General features: G+C 34.1%; 2 protein-coding genes across 6 annotated transcripts; both read right to left on the bottom strand.

Moving 5' to 3' along the window:
• Nucleotides 1-263: 263 nt before the first annotated feature.
• On the bottom strand, nucleotides 264-13,072 carry LOC135838863 (vitellogenin receptor Yl-like). 5 transcript variants are annotated; one of them, XM_065354665.1, is made up of 12 exons: nucleotides 12,814-13,072; nucleotides 12,471-12,611; nucleotides 12,226-12,340; nucleotides 11,781-11,933; nucleotides 11,491-11,607; nucleotides 11,187-11,324; nucleotides 5,829-6,059; nucleotides 5,603-5,759; nucleotides 5,124-5,358; nucleotides 4,985-5,047; nucleotides 3,446-3,574; nucleotides 264-3,277 (listed from the first exon to the last, which is right to left on the bottom strand). In XM_065354665.1, the coding sequence occupies exons 1-11, from the start codon at nucleotides 12,868-12,870 to the stop codon at nucleotides 3,500-3,502; spliced, it is 1,482 nt and encodes a 493-aa protein (XP_065210737.1). In that variant the 5' UTR covers nucleotides 12,871-13,072; the 3' UTR covers nucleotides 264-3,277; nucleotides 3,446-3,499. The 5 variants fall into 5 exon arrangements, with proteins under 5 accessions (XP_065210737.1, XP_065210736.1, XP_065210739.1 ...); XM_065354664.1 differs by having other exon boundaries at nucleotides 3,450-3,574; XM_065354667.1 differs by having other exon boundaries at nucleotides 3,446-3,520.
• A 151-nt stretch (nucleotides 13,073-13,223) lies between these two features.
• On the bottom strand, nucleotides 13,224-21,168 carry LOC135838839 (vitellogenin receptor-like). The gene is made up of 11 exons (XM_065354630.1): nucleotides 20,817-21,168; nucleotides 20,293-20,490; nucleotides 20,100-20,208; nucleotides 19,871-20,020; nucleotides 19,637-19,741; nucleotides 19,386-19,523; nucleotides 19,057-19,275; nucleotides 18,794-18,947; nucleotides 15,387-15,597; nucleotides 13,775-14,260; nucleotides 13,224-13,693 (listed from the first exon to the last, which is right to left on the bottom strand). Exons 1-11 carry the CDS (start codon nucleotides 20,931-20,933, stop codon nucleotides 13,286-13,288), a joined length of 2,295 nt encoding a protein of 764 aa, XP_065210702.1. The 5' UTR covers nucleotides 20,934-21,168; the 3' UTR covers nucleotides 13,224-13,285.
• Between the last annotated feature and the right edge of the window lie 1,706 nt (nucleotides 21,169-22,874).

Here is a 22,874-nt window from a genome sequence, read left to right as displayed (position 1 = left end):
CCTAACTACTTACCTATCATTAAAGGAAACAGGTACACGCCGCGCACTGGTACACAATACACATGTATCTATCTGTCTCTCTCCATCTACATAACTCGATTCATCAATATTTGGGCACCTTGAAACGTTTATTCACCTGTAGCTGTATATAATCTAGGTATAGGTGAGGTATGCTACACATCTACGCGTATTTTATAACAGTATGTACAATTTGTAACATAATTAATGGTTAGAACCTAGTTATTTTTTATTTTCTTAAAATTGCGAATGAATCATACAGAAAAGGAGAAAATTTATCGAGAAAAATTCGTCCGGAAATACCTCATCGTGTTAAATTTGAGAAGAGATTGTCGATAGTGTTCTATGTTAAACGATACTCGTTGCTTCTTCCAAGGATAATTAATGTATCTTGTGTACAAATTTAATCAGTTTAGCTAACAAATTTCTTAGTAAGTACTTATGTAGGTAGGTAGGTAGGTACCGAAAATTCAGTCTGAATCAACTCGCAATCGAGATGGAGTCTGACCTTGAAAAACCAGTTATACGCGATGATTTTTCATCTCTTCTTCTTTTTTCGATTTATTTTTTTCTTTTTTTCTTTCTCGAGAAACAAACAACAAAACGTGTTTACAGGTTTTCTTAGCACGTTCGTTATCAACACCATGTGACATTGTTTCTCATTTTTCACTTCATGAAAGGGAAGGGGTAGCCTGTAAGTTCCATATAGCATGGAAATGTTTGAATTACGAGTAAGTAAACAATAGAGAGAGATGGGGGATTTTCACTCATGCTCCTGAGGTTTGGGGCCTCACAGACCAACATGTGGTAGATATTTTTTTTACATTGTTTTTATTTTCAAATGAGTTACCGATACAGAAATACCTACTCTTAATAATGATTAACAATTACCTTTTAAACATACTTAATTACCTATTTTCTGCTAATTATAAAAATGAAAATTAAGGAAGAAAAACCTCAGAACTTGAGCGTTCTACACTTTACTAATATGAACAGATTTTTTGAATGAGATTTATTAGTCAAGATGAAGCGGGGAATAAAACCTAAACACAAAAATTAGGGTACCTATCTATAAATCGAATTTCATTATGGAGGTCTAATCATTCACCTATCTGTACCTACTTGGATATTTAATATAGGTAGGTATTATATTTAAATATTATTACCTACCTAAAACTAAGACAAAACAGATGGCAATCTATATCTATCAACTCAGCTAGTAATTCCCACTTGTCGATGAAATCTGTTCGAGGACACCTTTTCAAAACTGAAAGGTGCAGTTGAAGTACCACAACCCTCACAACTTTCTTGGCAATGAATATCCCCATCTGAGCAATCGAAGCAATGACATCTTTCATCGCATTCGTAGTTGTTATCGAGACATCTAAGCATCTTTGTTGGTAAGTAGTAAGTACCTACAGTTAGATACTGAATTACTGATACACTTAATTAGAGCAAAAAATACACAATATCATCCTCACTTTGGACTCTTTTCCAAGAGGAAAGATCTAGCGAGATGAATGAAGCAGCGTTGAGTAGTGAAAAATAAGGGCTTTCAAAAACGACCTTGAAAAGTGCAGACCCATGCACAGGGTGTCCACAAATTGGAAAACCGGTTTGGTCAAAAAATTCAAACTGGTTTTTATTGACGCAATGCATTGTACACACTAAAGCGACAAAAACGTGATATGAATTTTTTGAAACCGCGGTTCATTAATTTGCAACCACTTAACAAAAAATACACAAAAATTGTAGATAGAGAAAAAAGCTCGAAACAAAAGTTGTACGGTGTGAAAAATTACACAATTCTGTTCAATCACATTTTGAAGCCGGTTCTTGGTTCGCATTTAGTAACCAGTTTTTGACAATCACTTGAAAATTAATAGATAAAGATACCTAGAGAAAAAAACTTGAAACAAAAGTTGTAGAGCGTGAAAAATTGAAGCAATTTTGCTGACCGGATTTTGAAAATGGCTAATTAATTTGCAATCGGGTAACTTTCGGCGGCTTGCTACGAATTAATGAACTGGTTTCAAAATCTGATTAGCGAAAATAGTTCAATTCTTCACACTCTACAACTTACAGTTTCAAACTTTTTTCTCTATCTCTCAATTTTTAGGCGATTGTCAAAAACTGGTTGCTAAATGCGAACCAATGAACGGTTTCAAAAGTTTCAAAATGTGATTGAACATGTGTAATTTTTTACGCCCTACAATTTTTTTTTCAAGCTTTTTTCTCGATCGCCTATTTTTAGCTAATTTTTGATAACTGGTTGCAAATTAATGAACCGGTTTCAAAATATGATCAGCGAAATGGTTCAATTTTTCACGCTCTACAGCTTTTGTTTCAATTTTTTTCTCCATCTCCAATTTTTAGGTGATTGTCAAAAACTACTTGCTGAATGCAAATCAATGAACCAGTTTCAAAATGTGATTAGACAGAATTCTGTAATTTTTCACTCTTTACAACTTTTGTTTCAAGCTTTTTTCTCTATCTACAATTTTTGTGTATTTTTTGTTAAGTGGTTGCAAATTAATGAGCCGGTTTCAAAAAATTCATATCACGTTTTTGTCGCCTTGGTGTGTAGAATACATTGCGCCAATAAAAATCTGTTTGAATTTTTTGACCAAAAAAGTTGTCTAGTGTTATTTATGTACTTACCTACTTGGATATCGATGAATATTTTATGTACTTAAATTTTATCACCTAAAACAAAGACAAAAAAGATGGCAAATCAACACGCCCTCATACTGAAGTAGTCACACAAGCACATCTACTGTATATCCATCAACTCAGTGATTGCCACTTGTCGATGAAATCTGTTCGAGGACACTTTTTCAAAAATAAAATACAAAACAATAACGCCTAATATCAGGGCAACGCCCGACATGAAACCCAAAATTATATCAGATTTTGATGAATATTGCTCCGGTGCCGTTGAAGTAGAATCCATAGAACTTGGATGATCATATTTTTGTGTTGATACAGATCCTACATATTCTTTAATGTTTCGAGAAGAATTTTTAAATGCTCGAGTTGCCATTCCATTTTCAGCTCTTCTGGTAACTGGAGAGAATTGTTCGTTTATCGGTAGTTTTTCAGCTTCGTTTGATTCGGCAGAATCACTATTACACCAACGAGTGCCATTTGTGGAGGAATCATTCTGACACATACACGTGTAATTTAATCGATTTGTCGATGGAATTGGACGTAGTAAGCATAGGCCATAGCATGATACATTCTCGCAAGGATTCTTAGTCTAAACATCAAAAACAGGTTACGAAATTAAAATCATCACCTATTAATTATTCCTTTACTAGCTGTACATGTCAAAAATCATTGCAATGAAACGAAAAATTAATCTACTAACAGGTATCTATGTATGTACATAGGTATGTACCTACACCTACACAGTTGAAATACTTACTTACATTATTTTTACTTAACCGCTGAAAACAAGGATTATAGGCGTATAAGTTTGTTACAGTGTTTGCTTCCAAGTCTGTATGAAATTCCGATATCGTATACATGTTGCGTTCAATTTCGGTATCAATAGCTGAGTAATAGTATATTACTTAACTGTTCGGTAAAGTGCGTGAATACCAACGAGTGTGATTTTTGCAGCGCGAGCCGAAGGCGAGCGTTGCAAAGCACACGAGTTGGTGTTCACGTACATTTGCCGAATCGTTGAGTAATATGTTTTACTTAATTAGTATAGGTAAAGCTCTCAGTGCCTCACTGTTTAAAACAAGGCAGTTGTCTTTAAGTCACTATGCGTACAAAATTACACAAAAATGTAAAAAAAATTACAATTGTAGTTCTTTAATTATTTATCTAAATGGCAACCCTGCTTTACATTCGAAGCGTGTTTTTCAGTAGATAGAAAAGATAACGTACGTACATGTGGTAGTGATTTTGATTTCTTGAATATGAATTTCTTTCTTCTTATTCGTTTAATTTTGAAATAAAGCAATGGGTGTTTGATTTTTATCTATCAGAAAATGAATTCCGTTTTGTTTTAGTTTATTTATTCACAAAATCAATTTCGATTTTTAGTATTTACATTAAAATGTGAAGTGATGATAACAAAGTGATGTGAATTTTACTGAAGTACGTAGTAGTTTAGTTATGTACTCGTACATACAATTTATTCTTCAAAAAAGAATTTTAAAACATGGTTACTTGATATCTTTTGAACACAAATTTCATCGAATACCTTCGAATGAACTGGCTGAAAGTAGATTACAGATTTACGTACATGTGATTTCTTACTTCTTTGAGTGAATTTTACTTCGTTTAGTTCGTTTAGTTTTGAAATAAATCGTGGATGTTCAATTTCTATCTAGGTATCAGAAAATGAATTTTGTTTTGTTTATAATGTGATGATAACAAAGTGATGTGAATTTTACCAAAGTACTTATATACTCATATTATGTATTACCGTTTATTCTCGAAATTAGTTACACTTCACTTGATCATTCTCAATGTGTGTTTTGTTTGTAAATCAACTCTCCCAAGGAATTATCAACAGGTACTGTGGTCTATGATGTTCTTACTTTGAAAAAATTATTCATAAAAGAATTTAACAACGTAACTTGATATCTTTTGAAAGTTGAAACTAAATTTCATCGAATATGTACGAATATGAGGAATGAACTGGCCCAAATCCTTAATCATAGTATTGAAAGTACAGAAGAATATTTAATTTAATAGTTCAGTTAGAATAGATTCGCTCAAAAACGTCTGAAAAATGTTATAAAGATTCACTAATCGCCATTTTATGCATACTCACATAGGTATTGTTGATATTACGGTTGTGTCACTGATAAACTCGCGTCAGTACCGTACTGCTGAAAGTAGCCGGTAAAGTGTAACAATACCGCTCTGAAAACAGTGCGGTACTGAGAGTTTTACCTATACCTATTAAGTAAATAACGTTGTCATGATTGAGGTTTGAGAAAAATACCCGGTTATCAAATGCAGCGAAAGACGAGAACGATCGACCAACTACTGAGATGAAATCATACTTCTGTGAATCACAGTTATATAAATTCAGTAGGCTGGTATCAACTTGAAGTGTTTTTTACCTATTGTTAAATACTTACTCTGAATTGAAGCTGCATGCTCACTTCTTTATTGGACTCAAGAAGCAAGATGGAATAGAGTAAATTAGTGCTTAATTCGTATAAATATAAAGTCTTCTTTTCTTGATTTATCGCTAAAGAAATAGGATGAACAAAATTTGCATCGACTAGAAAATCCTTCTCTGAACCATCCATGTTTGATTTCATTATATTTCTTTCGTTTTTAAAAATCGATTTTTTCGAGAAGTACATTTGTCTGTTCAAATCAGATAACTAAGTGATTACTTTGCTTTGAAATAAAGGTTGAAAAATTTTCAATTGAAAAGACATTGAAAAATTCAGATGAATAGGTACTTTACAGCGAATAGGGAATTAATAGGAATGTGCATTATTTTTTAAAAAATTAACTGAACCTAATAATTAATAAACACATAATATCTGCACCTACATTAAGTAAGTACCTACCTATTTATGTCTTTGAAATAACAACAAAAACTAACCCAAAGTCAGGGACCAGAGCAACATTATCTGCATCGTCACAGCATTCCAGTTGAGCACAAACTTTTCCATCATTAGTGCAAACTGACAATGATCCGTTACTTGTAAAATATATATTTTCGGTAATCCAATCAACAGACAAAGAAGTAATAGAAGAACCTAAAACAAATATTTACATTAGTGTTAACCAAGTAGGCACTGTCTTCGTAAAATAAAATGCTGACGTACTTGATTGAATGATCAGATTTGTCTCTCCATTATTGATGGAAGTTTTGAAAATACATAATCGTTTGTGATAAAAGCTTGTATAATACGCGTAATTATTAGCGCCAGTTAGAACAAAAATGCTACTCGCATGATTAAATCCACGTTGGATGGTTCGAGCTTCTTTCGGGTACGTCAAATTCAATGATTTGATTTTTGATACACTTGAGTAAAGCAATGCGCTTCCAAGCCATTCTGTAAGATAAAAATAGGAAAAAGCCAGCTTAATATTTAGCTTTTGAAAGATAAATATAGGTAGGTACATCAGATGTTGACACATTGGAAAACATATACAAGGGGTCTGAGTCTGACGAGTCGATGGAAATCAGAGACGTGACGAAGTTGAGAAATTCTAAAAAGCTGTTTTAAAAGGGCAACTTTTATACGTTGTAAAGATTACATATATTCTTTCGAGCGAAGTGAACAAATGTGAATCATTTTTTCACATTCAACAACTGCTAGTTTTGAACCTTCTGGAGTATCCAGCAATTCGATCGATTTTCTTCGAAAATTTCAAATCACTGAGAAAGGGCCAAAAATAAAATTAAGCACACGGGTAATTCTCAGAAAAAGGGTCGATTTTGATATGCATAATTTTGAAAAACGAAAATCATTTTTTTGGAAAATTTCAAGTGGGAATCATTTGTATATGTGTCCCAGATCCCTTTTCTAGTGTTGGCCTCAATTTGGGGTATAAAATCAAATGTACACCAATGAAAGGAGGGTCTAAAAACCTCAATACCATGTGTGAAATGTGTGCGGGGTCATTCTTGAATGGACCAAAAAAAAAAAAAAAAATCATGCTAAAACCGTTGAGAAATTTGCCATGTACACGAATTTTCCCTTTTTCTGAGAATTACCCACCTATATATGTAAATTTAATGGAAGCTTATTAGGAACCTCTTCGTCTGTTTTTAAGTGGTTGTCCCAATATTCCAGGAGCAGTGGCGGATTTAAGGATTTAGGCCCAGGGGGAAAATTGCAAAAAAGGGCCCAAAGTTGAATTATCAAGTGAAATATTGTGTAACAGGTTTGCTAGGGTGCTGAGTTTAAAAATGTGCTCCATGCTTCATTCTTGTCTTTAACCCTTGCATTTGCATTTTTCATTTATGCTGTGAGTATTATGAGTATAAATATTTCTGAAATTGTTCTGTTATGTTTAATTTTCATATTCATAACATTATCAAAAGGAGCATCTTGAATGGCCCGAACGAAGCGAGGGCAAAAGTTTTTGATTTTGGAAAATTTGTGTTTTGAAAAGTACTTGAAACAACATCAATTTTAATGGAAGAATTCGGTTTTTCTTATCTCGACATTTTTCAAATTCAATCGGTTCTGAGGCGTGACGGAAGTGGTTTGTCCAGGGGGAGAGACGCTGAAATTCTCCCAACTTTTTACCCCATATTCCTCCCTCTCATTCTCTCCCGGATTTTTCCAGCTATCATTAATTTTCAACTTTATTTTCACAAACCAAACGCCTCCCAAAAAAAAACACACAAAAGAGGTACTTAGATATCAAGAAAAAGGTGCGATTTTTTGATTGTGTATTTTAGTATACCAACTTTGCAATAGAACAATTCAATTTTTTGTAATTACGAGCTTCGTATTTGAAAATTTAAAACTAAGTATTCAACAGACTTGCTGAAAAAATTTTTGATTTGCCCGAGCGAAGCGAGGGCGAAAGCTTTAGAAAATATACAATTTTGGAGGTATAAAAAAATAATTTTTAATGTAAAAAATTTCAACGCCAAAGTTCTGTGCTTTTTATGGAATTTTAAAATGAATTTTCTCACTTTCTTTCGCTATTTCGTGCTATATTTGTAGAGAAATTTTGCACTGTTTTTGTTGTTTCGCACTTTTTCACACCGATACCAACCCTGTATTGATTTGGTTATGTTTATTGAATTTCTGAATTAAGTTTCTCATTCTTCAAAATGTATGAAAAATTGCTTAGCAGAATTTAAATCTGCCCGAGCGAAGCGAGGGCAAAAGCTTTGAAACAGTTGATGTTTTGAAAAGTTGAATAACTGACGCCAGAAGTTGATTTTCATAGCTTCAACACTTAAAAATTTCAACATTAGTTTGGCAAAAGCTGTGAAAAATTGATGAATAGAAACGTAAAACAACATCATTCTTGAAGATGCAAAAAACTGATTTTAATGGCTTCAGCATTTTTAGTTTTCAGGAAATTATAATAAATGTTCAAAAAAACATGAATAAGACCCGAGCGAAGCGAGGGCGAAAGCCCCTGAAAATTCACAATTCTTCATTTTTTTGGGACATTTATATGCTCAAAACAACCTATATGTTTGCAAAAATCAAAAATTGTATCCGAATTTTCTGCAAAAAATATGCCGTTTTCTGATATTTCAGAAAAAATTGGGAGTTTCTGACAGTTTAGATTTGAATGCATTGGATTTTTGTATTAAAATTTGTAGTAAAATAACATTATTTTTGATGTCAGTAGGAGAAGTCAATTTTGTTACTCTTGAACTTTGGTCAGAGAAAAGAAATGAAGAACGATCTGGCTCGAGCAAAGCGAGGGTGAAAGTGAGAATTTGGTTTTTTTGATTTCAACTTTTCCTAAATTTCATCAATGGTTTTTTTTTAATTTTAAGCGGAAAGAAGGAAATCAAATTGGCCCGAGCGAAGCGAGGGCAAAAGCTTTTGAAAAAAAATAAGGATTTTGAGAATGGAATTTTTCACGAGCCCTCGTCGGGCTTTCAAATAAGCTCGGGCCCGCGGGGGAAATCCCCTTTGTCTCCTCAGTGCACAGGTCTGGAAATACGCAGAATGTGTTATATGAATTACACGATGAAAACTCCAAATCATAATAAGAAGAAACTCATAAAAGTATTTTGTATTTTCGAGCTAGTAGGTACTAGGTAGGTATAGAGGTACTCCTCTATTTTATTGGATTATGTCTGTGTTATTAAATCAGCAAAAATGACATCGCTAATTACATACCTAGGTCGTTCATTCTGCAATAAAAAACTATCATTTGAATTACTTTTGTGGGGCCCAAATGTACCTTGGGGGCCCATTTTCCCTTGGGGCCCAGGGGGCTACTGCCCCTTTCGCCGCTTATTAAATCCGCCACTGTCCAGGAGTGTGAGTTCGCGTGTAGTTTTCACCTTTTTCGCACATTTTGATTATTAAAAAACACCGTTTACAATACAAAACTTTAATGAGAGTAAATTCTAAATTAATACATGAGCGTGAGACGAGTTTTGGTCTGCTCAGAGACCATTTTAAATCACGAATGAGAGAGAATCGTCGCAACATGTAGAAGATAACTAGGAAGAGATGCGTCATACAAACATAAAGAGGGGTGATAAATAAGTATACAAGAGTCAAAATTGCGTCGTAAATTTAATATACAATTGACCATACTTTTATGGAACTTTGTGGCGCTCTCGTCAGAGTCTCATGACGTTTTATTTCAATGAGCTCAAGGGTATTGAGGCGATGACCTTTTTCCGCAATATGTAGAATTTGTATTCCTGAGTCAGGTGAAAAGTTGTGGCCAGAATTAATGAGATGATCAGCAAAATTACTTTTTCCCAGATGATTATTTATCCAAGCTGCTAAGTGTTCATTTAACCTTATTTTGAAGCTTCTCCCTGTTTGGTCAATATAGGTAGCTGAGCAATTGTTGCAGGATAGTCTAGCTATAAACACCACTTTTGTCCATTTTGGGGATTTCATCTTTGGCATTACACAATAACAACCCTAGGGAATTTGTTGAAGAGTAGGCAATCTGAATATCATCGTCACCATTATGTTTGAACACCTGAACCAATTTTGATGTTGAATTTGCATGGAAATTGAATTTTTTGAATTTTGCTTCCTTTTTGGTGCAGTGTTGATCAAAGTAGTGTTGACGGTGAGTAATTTTTCGAACCGTATAAAATTCACAATGGAAGTAGGTGGAAATACGCTGAATTTTCTTGACCTCACCATTTCGTTACATGAAAACCAATGTAGATATGACGTTTATAGAAAACCAACCTACACTGACATCTTAATTCAAAGCACATCAGCTCACCACCACTCTCATCAAACTTCTGGTATACAATACATGATACATCACCTTCTAAATACTCCATTTTCCACAACCAAGACCTACAAAAAAGAGCTCAACACTATCATCCACATTGCCCAGAATAATGGTTACCCAAAAACGCTGGTTTTCAAATTGCTAAATTGTATACGGTTCGAAAAATTACTCACCGTCAACACTACTTTGATCAACACTGCACCAAAAAGGAAGAAAAATTCAAAAAATTCAATTTCCATGCAAATTCAACATCAAAATTGGTTCAGGTGTTCAAACATAATGGTGACGATGACATTCAGATTGCCTGCACTTCAACAAATTCCCTAGGGTTGTTATTGTGTAATGCCAAAGATAAAATCCCCAAAATGGACAAAAGTGGTGTTTATAGCTAGACTATCCTGCAACAATTGCTCACCTACCTATATTGGCCAAACAGGGAGAAGCTTCAAAAAAAGGTTAAATGAACACTTAGCAGCTTGGAAAAATAATCATCTGGGAAAAAGTAATTTTGCTGATCATCTCATTAATTCTGGCCACAACTTTTTACCTGACTCAGGAATACAAATACTACATATTGCGGAAAAAGGTCATCTCCTCAGTACCCTTGAGCTCATCGAAATAAAACGTCACAAGAGCGGCACAAAGTTCCATAAATGGTCAATGATGTTTCACCTAACAGTGCTATCAATTCACTTCTACCTATTCTGAATCACCCCCTACCTGTATATTAAATTTACGACGCAATTTTGACTCTTGTATACTTATTTATCTCCCCTCTTTATGTTTGTATGACGCATCTCTTCCTAGTTATCTTCTACATGATATGACGATTCTCTCTCATTCGTGATTGAAAATGGTCTCTGAGCAGAGGCAGCAGACCAAAACGCGTCTCACGCTCATGTATTAATTTAGAATTTACTCTCATTAAAGTTTTGTATCGTAAAAGGTGTTTTTTTTAATAAAGTGTGAGTTCATAAAATTTATTTTTCAACTAATTTGTAGATAAGGTAACTTTCAGGAAATGTAAAAAATCACATTTTCAATGAAGATGTAAGTAGGTATGCGACATTCGTCATCGTTTGATGTCCTTTACATCCATGCAAAATATTAAAAGAGAATTGATGCCATATCGTACAATTTGTGTTTGATTTGGCATGGATCATCCATTCAGAAGTACTTAAATGTCGAAAACATGGCACCTGTTCAAGTTTCAGTGCCTATTGTTTTTCGGAATTTTTATATCCTTAGATATCTAGACCTACCATTGCTCCTACATTTGGGATGCGGATTTCTGGAGCCAGGCACCTCATGAAAATCTTCAAAACACAAACATCTCGTTCTGTGACGGTACACAGAACAACTTTGTTCACAATGCTGCAAACCAGTGCAATCTTCAATTTCTGTAAAAAATAAAATAAACATTGTAGGTACCTACTATAAAATGTATTTTTAAAATTTTTTATTGCAAGTACGCAATAAGTAGGTACGTAGATGTGAATTACTATATTTGATTGTACGTATAACGTACGCAACTAACGCATATATTATTACATACAAATAGCATACCTTGACTAATGTTTTTACAAAATTCGGTAGATTTGTAATTTGCCAAATTGCAAGGACACTGTGGCCCAATAGGGGTTGGTAAACAAAAATTTAAACACGGACGGCATGAATTAGTATCTGTGAATTCGGTATAAAAAAAAACAATATAAAATAATCGTTTACCCATTCTAAGTATTCAAATTTGTATTTACCCATGGGATGATTCCCATGTTATAAAACATAAGTAACTACTTGATTCATCTCGAGCATAATAATATGTGCATAGACCTATCTATTTATCTACTTATTACCTGTTTCATTGCAATGGCCATTTTCATCTGAGCAATCGAAGCAGTGACATATACCATCGCAAGTGTAGTTGTAATCGAGACATTTAAGTTTGTCCGTGCATAAAAACTTTCCTTTGTACAGTGAGCAATCTTTAATGTTAGTTTCATCGCCCACTGAAAATTCAGGAAAATTCAATTCCTGCAATTTGCAAAGTGACATATGACACGTTGTAGGTAAATAATTAGGTATCTAGTAGGTATCTGCTGATATAAGAGAGAAAAAAATACGCAATGTCCTTCGTTTGGACTCTTTTCTATCGGTAACTTGGAAAATTCCACCATAAAGAAGTTCAGGAAATCTTCTGCGTGAGATTAAAACTTTAGCAAACGGCAAAATCGGTACCTAAACCTGAAATATCCTTCAGTGAATCATAAATACTTGATACAGTAAGTAGGTACATATTACCGCAGTTCAATTCATCTGAATGATCGGCACAGTCATAAATGGTGTTACAACGCCTAGTTATATCCAAGCATACTGAGTCAGAGGAACAAGTGAATTTACCTGGCCCGCAGTGTTCCTTAATTAACATAAATTAACATCAGTAGGGTGTCTATTTTCATACAAAGGAGCACCGGGTGCTACCTTGATATAAAGTTGGCGCATTTCATGCAACTCAAACGTAAAATTGAATAGTTTACAAGACATACTCTACTACATCCAAAAGATTCGTCGCTGTCATCACAATCGTTATGGTCACCATCACAAAAATAACTATTTTTAATGTATTTTCCATTATTGCATCGAAAATTCTGGTATAAAAGTTGCTCAGCTTCCGCACTCGGGAAAATCTGAACCACAAAACGATATTTAGGCATATTATTTTTATTTGGAACGATTGAATAACTTATTTTACATAATTCTCTGTTCATGTGAAGATGTGAGTTAAACACAATAGGTAAGCATAGATAAGTCAGTAGGTAAGTAGGTACTTAAGTACATACCTATACGCTTGTGTTTTTATGTGATGTTAATCGAATTGTAATTCCTTACCTCAGCAGCAATCCAAATGAGCAGGACGGCAATTAATTCACAAATACGAGCCGCCATTTTGTATGTCCAGAAGTTTTGGGAAAACAGAGATCAAATAAAAGTTAAAAACTATTAAATTTTCATAACTAAATTGGCAAAGTGTTTATACTTAATTAGGCAGATGATACAACAGTATACATATATCTGGTATGTAACAAACGTTCATATAGCGAGAAACTATTTATTTCACGCGATAGGTAGGTATATTCTCCGCCAAGTAAAACAAAAAGGATGTTGTTATCTTGCTAAAAATTGATATTTGTTTCCAAAGATAAATATTGATAAATCATTGCAAGAAAGATAATCAAATAACGAGCAATTCCAAAGTATGCGAGTACTCGGCTATTTGAAAACAAATCAAAGAACAATAATTTAAAATCAATAATGTAATTGTATAGGTAAGTAAGTCAATAAAATCACATTAGGTAATAAATTACGTCTCCACTCGATCGCACATATTCACTTGTTCCAAAGACCTATTAGATCTCCAATTCCGCAGAGTTCTAGAATACTCAGACAAGCTTCGTTTTCTAAACACAAAATAAACTCCCAATACTACCAGCCCCAATACAAATGCGGAAACCAATACAACAGTTACAATAAACGCCTTCTGATTTCCTGCAGACTGGCTCTTCAACACGAGCGGTTCATTTTTACGAGTATCTGCATCATTCGAGTACTCGGCAGCTGCAGGATTATTTTCTTGATAAGATTCATCGCACCAGTTCTGACCATTTTTCTTATTCAGGTCATCACAAATGCAAACCCAATCGTCATCGTTTGGTGATAATTTCGCTCGTATCAAACATAAGCCATTACAGGATACTTTCGAACAAGGATTCTGCAAATAAAAATTTAAAATTGCTCATATTTTCAATTTTGCCATAAATAATGTACGTAAGTTGGTAGGCACAAAAATTACCTTGCTAGAAGCCTGCCATGTGGGATTATAAGCGTATAGATCTTTAATGGTGAAAGTGACGTTTCTATCAACCAATCGCGTCGCGTTATTGTCATACAGTGAGATTCCTTCTAACGAAGCCACAGTTGAAGGATAATAATCATACATCGATGTCGGTTGAGTTTTACCTTTAATGGAACTTTTAGATGCAACTTTAGTAGAGGGTATTATTGATACATGGGGTACATATCTAACTGAAAATGGACTAGAATAAGAGGATAGATATGGATCATTCATTGAGGGGGAACCATAGGATGGGAACATGTAGCTAGAGCCGTAGCCGAAATATGGTGTTAATGCACCGAAATATGATTTTTTGAAATATTTTGTGTAACGTTCGATATTCTGAATTCGGTAGATTTCGTTATCTCGTAATTTCGTGAAAAATAGCTCGCTATCTAGCACTGAAAAATATCTCAAGATTCCGTGATACTTGATTGACCGCAACTGAAAATTAAACAAATTGCAAGATGTTACATTAAGGTGGATGGTGAAAAAAACCTCAAGATTCAAGATTTTAAACAAATTTTTCGAAGACCTAAACGCTACATAGAAAAAAATGTCAGCATTGTCAGCTCCGGAGGTGCCTTCTTAGGAAAGATAATTATTACTTATGAGTCCTTAAAGAGAAGGAATTTTTGAAAAATCGAGGTTTTTTCGCTCTAGACCCAACCAAACCTGTTTCGGGAAAAGTTGAATGGTTTCAAAAGATGGCACATACCTACTTCAGATTCTGAGGTGACCTAAGCCATTGCATTTAAAATACAAGACGCGTACTTTTAAAATTCTATGGAGTGGTTGGAAATTTGAAAATCACTCCAGAAATTTTGAAGTAATATTTTTTAGGTTTTTTGAAATTTCTCATAATGACCAAAAAAATTGGCACCACTGCGTTCCAAAATACTTCCCTAGCTTCATAAATGATATCGTTCGATGTTTGGCTTAATTAATGTGCAATATTTGAGTGAAAATTATTTTTAAAACGCGAATTTACCCAAAAAATAAGCGATTTGCAAAATTTTCAATCGCTCAGTAAAACCCTTGGATTTTGATCACAATCGCTTAGGTCGTCGCAAAATCTCAAATACTATCTTTTGAAACCAGAGTATTTTTTCTAAAACAGGTTGTGCTTAGACTGGAACGAAAAAAACACGATTTTTTTCGAAATTGTCTCCTCTTTTCAGTGGCGTAGCCAAGGGGGGGGCGAAGGGGGCCATGGCCCCCCCTTGCGAGCGAAAATTTGTAAGAAAACATGCAAAAATGGACGTTTTTTCGTTGTTTGGACCCATTTTTTCTAAAAAATTTCGCTCTCACTTCGCTCGAGCAATAATTTTGCCTTCTTCTTCATGAAATCACCACACATCACAATAGATTTTCAAAAAATTACCCCTGATTTCGATTTTTCATGCCTAAAAATCTGGTTTTGCTCCCTCCTTGAGAAAATCCTGGCTACGCCACTGCCTCTTTTAGGAGCTATACCTCCCCTCCGAGTGCACTTCGAAGCTGAAACTTTTTCTGGGATACGTTCAATTCACAATGAAGGTTTTCACTAAAACTAAGACCTGTAACTTACTTCATTTGGTCCTTCATCGTACGATATTGACCAAATTTCACTTTCCTCGCTCTGCACCCAGTACAACTTTCGGGTAGATTCGTCGACTGCCAAAGCGGTAAAATGACTAAAACCGCCATCCACCATGTAATCTTCATTTGAACCGTCCATTGAAGATTTCATAATGAATTTATCATCTTGGTAATCAGATTTTTTCATGTAAAACATTAGCCTATGTAAACAAAACGCGTATACGTAGATTTAAAATTCATTCGATCGAACATCGAGTCACATGCTAGAAAAAAAGAGCTTACAAAGGAACCTTTTGAACTCACGGTCTTTGATTCAAAAGAAGCTAAGCTAGATTGAAGAAGCATGTTCTGAAACCCCAGTAACCAAAACTTCAAGATGTAAAATTCATTTTTGATTTTTACCTGGGCGAGTTTTTGGAAAACTAAGAAAAGGGCGATTAGTTTTGGGCCATTTTTGAAGCCTGCGGTGATTTTTGATTGATGTAGGTCAGCTAATATCGCAGATTTTGCTTTCTAACATGAGACTCACATGGAAATTTTTGAGCTGTACAAAGCTAGATCGAAAAATCATGCAAAAATACATCACTAGCAAAAATTTCAGATGCTCGAGTGCATTTTTCGATTTTTGGTGAATTTTTGAAAATCAAATTTTTGGGTATAAAAATGTAGCGGTAGAAATGATCACTTTTTCCACTATAGGCGGTAGAAAATGAACGTTTCTACGTAATTCTACAAGGTATTTGTGACGTCATACATATTTTATTAAGGTATTCGCGTGACATCAGCCGCTGGAAATATTTGCGACTCATCAACCCTTCCGCGATACCACCACCAATTTATTACCGCCAATAAGACCTATGTGACGCAAGACCTATGTGACGCGCGCCGTTATGTCCCTACTTTCGCATCAAATATCCATCATCCCCGCTACTTTTACATTGAACTTTCCCCCTTATAAGCTCCTGCACAAGCATTTTTTCCTCAGTTGTTAGTTCCAACCAACCATCTTGCTAGCTGATCAAGTTGTTGTACGCATTCCTCCACGCGCTTTCGACTTCTTGCTGCCCAGTTGAATACCTCGGTGACCAAGACCTCAAAATACCAATTTATGCTGCGGATACGCTTTCTATGGACACATGGAACTTATCCCATTCATCATGGACCAACATATCAAGTCACACCTTACGCGTTCTTATATCTCCACCATATTGTGGGATATAAGTCATGAAGGATCATAAATGAGGAACCGTGGAATGTAACTAGCACTCAGGCGTCGGGGTTAAAAGCTTGTCAGTAGACACAGCAATCCAGAGAACGCGATGTCCTTAACCAAGACCCCAACAGGGTGTTGCATATGAGCTTTTCAGTTTTGGGCTCAATATGCAACTAAAAACGTTGAAAGCCTGCCATCATCTAACGCATTCGATTTATTACGTTTTCTATTAGAAGTTTATAATTATCATTTAATTATAGAAGTCTCATTCATGTATACGATTTGAGTAACCTGTGATATTACGAGTTTACGTTATCAATACATGAATTTATTATTTGGCTAATTGATGTCATAATTTCCTTCGTACGCTTTAACCCTGAGAAGATCTACCATCAGGGCTTCCTACCTGAACAACTTATGACGTTTTCTATTATTTTATGACTTTGCGCTTCACGATATCAAGTTCCCCGTTAAATCGTGTATTTGTTACGGTTCACGAGGCTCCTTAGGAAAGAGTCAGAGGACATAATGTTGGTGGATAATTGCGTTTATGCAAAGAAATGCAATTATATCGAGAATCACCAAAAGTAATGTGTTCGATTTTGAGATGTGTTCCTCACATTTTGGACGCGGACGTGTGCATTTTACGAGTACAACCATAGACAACGAGAGAAAATGCGCTTAATTACTTTCTCCCCCTACAAAAATGAGAAAAAAAATCATAATTTAACAAATTAACATAAAAGGTTGAAATTTAGGATAAACCTTAATTTTTACCAGTCAAATTGATTAGAAACGGTTTTGAACCATTTTGAGCAGTTCTAAAAGTCTTCAGGAGGTTTTTAATTTTAAAAAATCAACATTTTGACAACTCCAGTCAAAAAGCAAAACTTTTGCTGTGAGATCGTTTCGAATTTTTTGCAAAAAAAAACGACAATTTTCAGTCATTTTTTTGGAAATAAAATTTTTTCATTTTTGATCATTTTTGGCAAAATAATAAGGTTTTTGGTAATTTATAATCAACAAAATTTTTTTTACGAATTTTGTTAAAAAATTAAGGTTTTTGTCAATTTTTTACAAAATGCAAAACTTTTGACAATTTTAACAAAAAACAGCTCTTATTGGCAACTACTTGCAAAAAATAAAACTTTATCTCAATTTTTTTGTTAAAACCGCAAGACTCTTGGAATTATGTATGGAAAAAAGTGGGACTTTTGGTTTTTTTGGCCCAAAACCTTGAGAACTTTATAAAATAATATTAATCATACAGGTCTTTCGGGTAAACGGATTCGCGATAAAAAAAAATCGGGATTTTGTCATTCGGGTAAACGTATTTCGGGGAAGTGGATTCGGGAAAATAAACCACCTGCTGTCGACTTTCATTTATGGGGTTTGGAAATTAGAGTGCACAGTCAGTTTCGATTTTCTAACTTCATTTTTGATGAAATTTGTAAATAGTGTAGATTGAATTGCCGATTTCGAATTTCATTTAGTAAATTTTTGTAGAAATTTCAGCTTTCAAAAACCTGCTGGGGACTGTACAGAACTTCCAAACGATTCAAAACCATTTCAAATCGATTTGACAAGTCGAAAATAGAGTGTAATTTCAAATGTCAATTTTCTAGCTCAACATTTTTTTTATCATGTTTGGTCCAAAGGTTTCCAAAAATTCACCAAAAATCAAAAATAGGGCGCAACAGTTCCCAGATTTTAGCCTTCTAGGTCAATATGGAAAAATTTTGATTTCTTTCTCCTTTCTAGCCCAAATTTGATTTCCAAAAATTCACCAAAAATCGAAAATAGGGAGCGGGCGTATCCCATATTACAGCTTTCTAGATCAATATGACGAATTTTTAATTTTTCCCTCATTTTTGGCTCAAATTTCATTTTCAAAAATTTACCAAAAATTGAAAAATGCACTTTACTTTAGCACCTTGAAATTTTTGCTAATGACTCGTATTTTTCCATTGCTTTTTCGATCAAAGCTTTCGTTCAAAAATTGTTGGATGCCCACTTCAAGAAAACATTATCGCAGCTATGATTCGGTGGGGGTGAGAAGTGCAATCAATCCATGTCATATGCTAGATTGACTATTATTTTTGGTTAGGAGGTTTCAGAACATGCTCGTTCGATCTAACTTGATTTCGTTCATATCGCAGAGTATTTTTAGTAGTTCAACTTACCCAGATTTTGGAGCCAAAGCAACGTATCTCACGTTACAGCATTTCAACTGCGTACAAATCTGGCCATCGTTTGAACAAACAGATAACGATGTATTTGTAGTAAAATACACATTACCAGTTACATAGTCCACAGCAAATGAAACTATAGAAGAGTCTGTACAACATAAAAAGTGTTAGTCATTTACATATTATATTCTTCGTGGGAAAATTTCAACATTTAACGTAAGATTGAAAGTTTATCAAATGACATTGGAAATGCTTACTCGATTGAATCACATTAGTTGTCTTTCCAGACGAGATGGAAGTTCTATAAATTGTTTTTCTATCACTATAGTCATAGGATGTATAATACAGGTGATCACGGATGCCCACGACATCACCGCATTGCACTTTCTTTTTGATGAATATATTTTCTCCGGATGTCAAGTTGACAATTTTTATCTGATTTGAAGTCGAATACGCTAATAAATTATTGTAAGATGCTGTAAACGAAAAAAAAAAATGATTATTCTTAACTCGAGATGATTTTTGAATATGAAAAAATCTCAGAATTAAAAATACTCGAGTACCTGTAGGTATATTATTTGCTTACCTTTACTCGCGCATACAAATCCTGAGGCACCAGATATATCGATGAACGAGTAGTCGTCATAACACGAGCAAGAAATTTTATTCCTCCACTGACGACACCTTTGATTACAAACATTTGATTGTGCACATGGTTTAATTTCTGTAAATTGAATATCATGAAAATATGAGAATTTTTTGTTGTAGACGTTGTAATAAGTGACAATGATTTTTGGTAAATAAATATTAATTGAATACTTCAAAACATTATCTAACCATCGCATAATTTTTTCATTTCAGGATTGTCGGTATCACAAAAGCATTTTGGACCATTTGGAGTAGTGAAATAAGACAGAGGACATTTGTTCATCAATTCAGCATCTGTCAAAAAAAAAATAAAGTAAAATGATTTATTTTATTTTTTTAATTCCTTCATCTATCTACCTATATTTATTGGATGATATACAAGAGTAGGTGTATCTAATAATGAAGCTTATTAAATTAATTTACCGTGACTCGTGCAATTTTCTTTTTCATCCGAGCAATCAAAACAATTACATTCTTGATTGCAGGTGTACTCTAAATCCAAGCATCTTAAATTATCGTGACATAGAAATTTTCCAGCAGCCAATGAACAATTCTGAACATTTATTTCGTCTCCTGTAATTTAAGGGTATGATGAAAACAATAAATATTTTTCAATTAGGTAAAATATCACCGTGAAAAAAATTTCACTCGCCGCAATTTAATTCATCAGATCCATCGGAACAATCTTTCTTTGTATTACAACGGGTAGATATATCCACACATGTTCCATTTTCACACTTGAAGTAACCTTTCCCGCATTCCTATAGGTGTGTGCATTTAAACATTTTTGTAATAAAAAAATTAAAACTCTGCACCAAAATTTGAATTTTCTTACAGGTACTTACATATTTGTCGCATCCATACGTACGATCGCTTCCATCGTCACAGGTTTCAAAACGTTCACCAGTCCATGGATTTATCGCTTCAGGTTCATAAAGAGGACAAAAATTGCTACCAGAGATGTATTCTCCATCATTACAGCGGAAATGTTTATTTGGAGGCGCGCTTTGATCGGGAGGTTTAATTGACTGCGGAATCACCATCTATAAACAGTTGTCTCTGTTTAGATTAATTTGTAAAAAACTTGAAAATTTTCTATGAGCACAAAAATTAAACATTATCTATTAGACGTTTGAAAAACCCGCCAATGGCATTTACTGTCATGATACAACCTAAACCAATATTTTTTAAATAGGAAAATACAGTAATGCCTGTACTAAAAAATGAAATCGAATTGATTAAAAAACTGGGATGCAAAATATTCTCAACGTTCGCATTTTTGGCATAAGATATAATCAAACAATTTTCGGAAAATTTTGAACGCATTATCAAGTATCCAACATGATTAAGTATATCGAATGATACTTACAAGATTACTACTTATTTTACTCAAGATTGCAGCTCTATCTTTTGGATCCAGTTCATCACAGCATAATCTACCGATGCACAAAAAAACTAAAACTAGACGAAAATTAACATTAACCATAATGAAATTTAAACAATAAAACCACTCGATTTTTTTCTTTAGAAAATCGCCGAGATCTTATTCACATATCACATGACTGAGCAGTGAGCAAGAGCGGAATTCATAGGTATAATGCCATTATACTGATTATCAGCTCGGTAGAATACTAATGGATCAGCATAAAAATCCGATATGAAAATTTATCGTAGTTGCAATAAACTTAAAATTTGCTTAGAAGACATAATTATCAAAGGAAGTGCATATCGTATACATATGTAGGTACACACTTTCGTTTCTGTTTATTTCATTAACGTCCGGCAAAAATGATTAAAATACCCCATTAATTTCCTAGAAGTGTTTATTATTTATGTGCAAACGTACACTACATATGTAGGTAGATTATTTTTTGTATACAGCCACGCGTACTTTATATCAGTATGATTTGCAATGTATCTAATTGATCGGTCGATAGCAATTAGATAGGTGATAGGTGGGTATATAAGACTCATTTATCTAAACGAAAGAAAAATATTACATGAATGTGATACAGACGAAAAAAAAGTTTATCACAAAAAAATTCTCACAGTAACATAGAGCACTATTTCCCTCCAACCATAACCTTGTACCTAAATATAAACCTAACATAAAGGAACCTTTAGCTTTGGCTCGTCGAAAGAACATGTCATCGACACCTCAGAGAAAAATTTTAAGCTATAGAAATTTGATTTTTCGATCTGGATGAAAAACTGAAAATTGGATTGTGTTCCAAAGTGAACTACCCAAATTGATTGCAATCATTTTCAAGCAGATTTGGAGCCCGTAGCAAAAATTTGAAATAACTGGAGAAAAGGCAACTGTCGCTGGAGGTTTCAAATTGACTCGAACTTGGTCTTGATTGATTTTCAGGGGGGAGGGGGGGGGGTAGTTAGGTCAACTTCTTTTGAGTAATTCTTTGTAAAAATTGGCGATTTTGGAATTTTTCACTAATTCAAAAATTTTAACACAAGAAAAAAATAATTCAGCTCGATCGATTTACAGGGTGTTCCGGGAATCGTTTGCCAAAATTCAACTGTAGATAGGTAGTACTCGAAGAGACGAACAAAAAACGTTATTAGGACTGGTTGCCTATCTTGTGAATTGAAGGAGCCACGTGCTTCGCAAAACTAGAAATTTACTAATTTTGAAAAATTCATTAAAAATAAGGAAATGTTTGAATCCTTTAAATCATGCCCATAATCCATTTCCATAGTACTCGAGTAGAGAACAAAAAATATTATTGGGCATGAAAGATTGCCTACCTTCAAAATTAAAGGGGCGAACTTGTTTCAAAATTTGCAAATTGGGATGCTTCAATTTAAAACTTTCAAATTGTGTTTCCGCCTTCAATTTTGAAGATAGGCAATTTGTTATAAGAATATTTTTTGTTCCTCCATTTCAGCACTGTGGGTTACTGAAGTCATTTCAATGAAGCAAACATTTTTTTACCATCTGTAAATTGAAGAAGCTACACCATTTTTTGGCCATAGGTAAATGGACCAATTTTGAAAAATTCCCCAAAAATGAGAAAATGTTTGGGTTACTCAAGTGACTTGACCAACTCATAGTATTTGAGTGGACAAACATAAAAAGTTATTATGCCAGATTGCCTATCTTCAAAATTAAAGGGGAAAACACAATTTGAAAATTAAAAATTTTTAAAATCCAGGGCACCACAAATTTGGAAATTTTGAATCAAGTTTGCCCCTTCAATTTTGAAGATAGGCAATCTGTCATAATAATATTTTTTGTTCTCTACTCGAGTACTATGGATTGTGGGCATCATTTAAGTGAGGAGCTCATTGCAAAAGTAGCCCTTGTCACATGAAATTTTAGACACGTTTTACTCGATTGCACCTATTGCCAACTGCGGAGATCATGTTGTAATGATGAAATGACCGTCAAGTTAGTCTACCCTGAGTAGCC

The sequence above is a fragment of the Planococcus citri genome, chromosome 3 (assembly GCF_950023065.1).
Source record: "Planococcus citri chromosome 3, ihPlaCitr1.1, whole genome shotgun sequence".
In the NCBI taxonomy this organism is placed as follows: Eukaryota; Metazoa; Arthropoda; class Insecta; order Hemiptera; family Pseudococcidae; genus Planococcus; species Planococcus citri.
Note: the sequence above shows the minus strand (reverse complement) of the source record. Positions and strands in the feature narration are given on the sequence as shown.

Excerpts from the sequence above, each read along its gene's own strand:
- LOC135838863 (XM_065354663.1), bottom strand. The coding sequence starts at position 12,870 with ATGGCGGCTCGTATTTGTGAATTAATTGCCGTCCTGCTCATTTGGATT. Across the intron at positions 11,934-12,225 it reads TTCAGATGAATTGAACTGCG|TGGGCGATGAAACTAACATT; the intron begins GTAATATGTACC and ends CTGAATTTTCAG. Across the intron at positions 11,608-11,780 it reads TGGCCATTGCAATGAAACAG|ATACTAATTCATGCCGTCCG; the intron begins GTAATAAGTAGA and ends CCGAATTCACAG.
- LOC135838839 (XM_065354630.1), bottom strand. The coding sequence starts at position 20,933 with ATGGTTAATGTTAATTTTCGTCTAGTTTTAGTTTTTTTGTGCATCGGT. Across the intron at positions 20,491-20,816 it reads GTAAAATAAGTAGTAATCTT|ATGGTGATTCCGCAGTCAAT; the intron begins GTAAGTATCATT and ends AACTGTTTATAG. Across the intron at positions 19,276-19,385 it reads ATTTGTATGCGCGAGTAAAG|CATCTTACAATAATTTATTA; the intron begins GTAAGCAAATAA and ends TTTCGTTTACAG.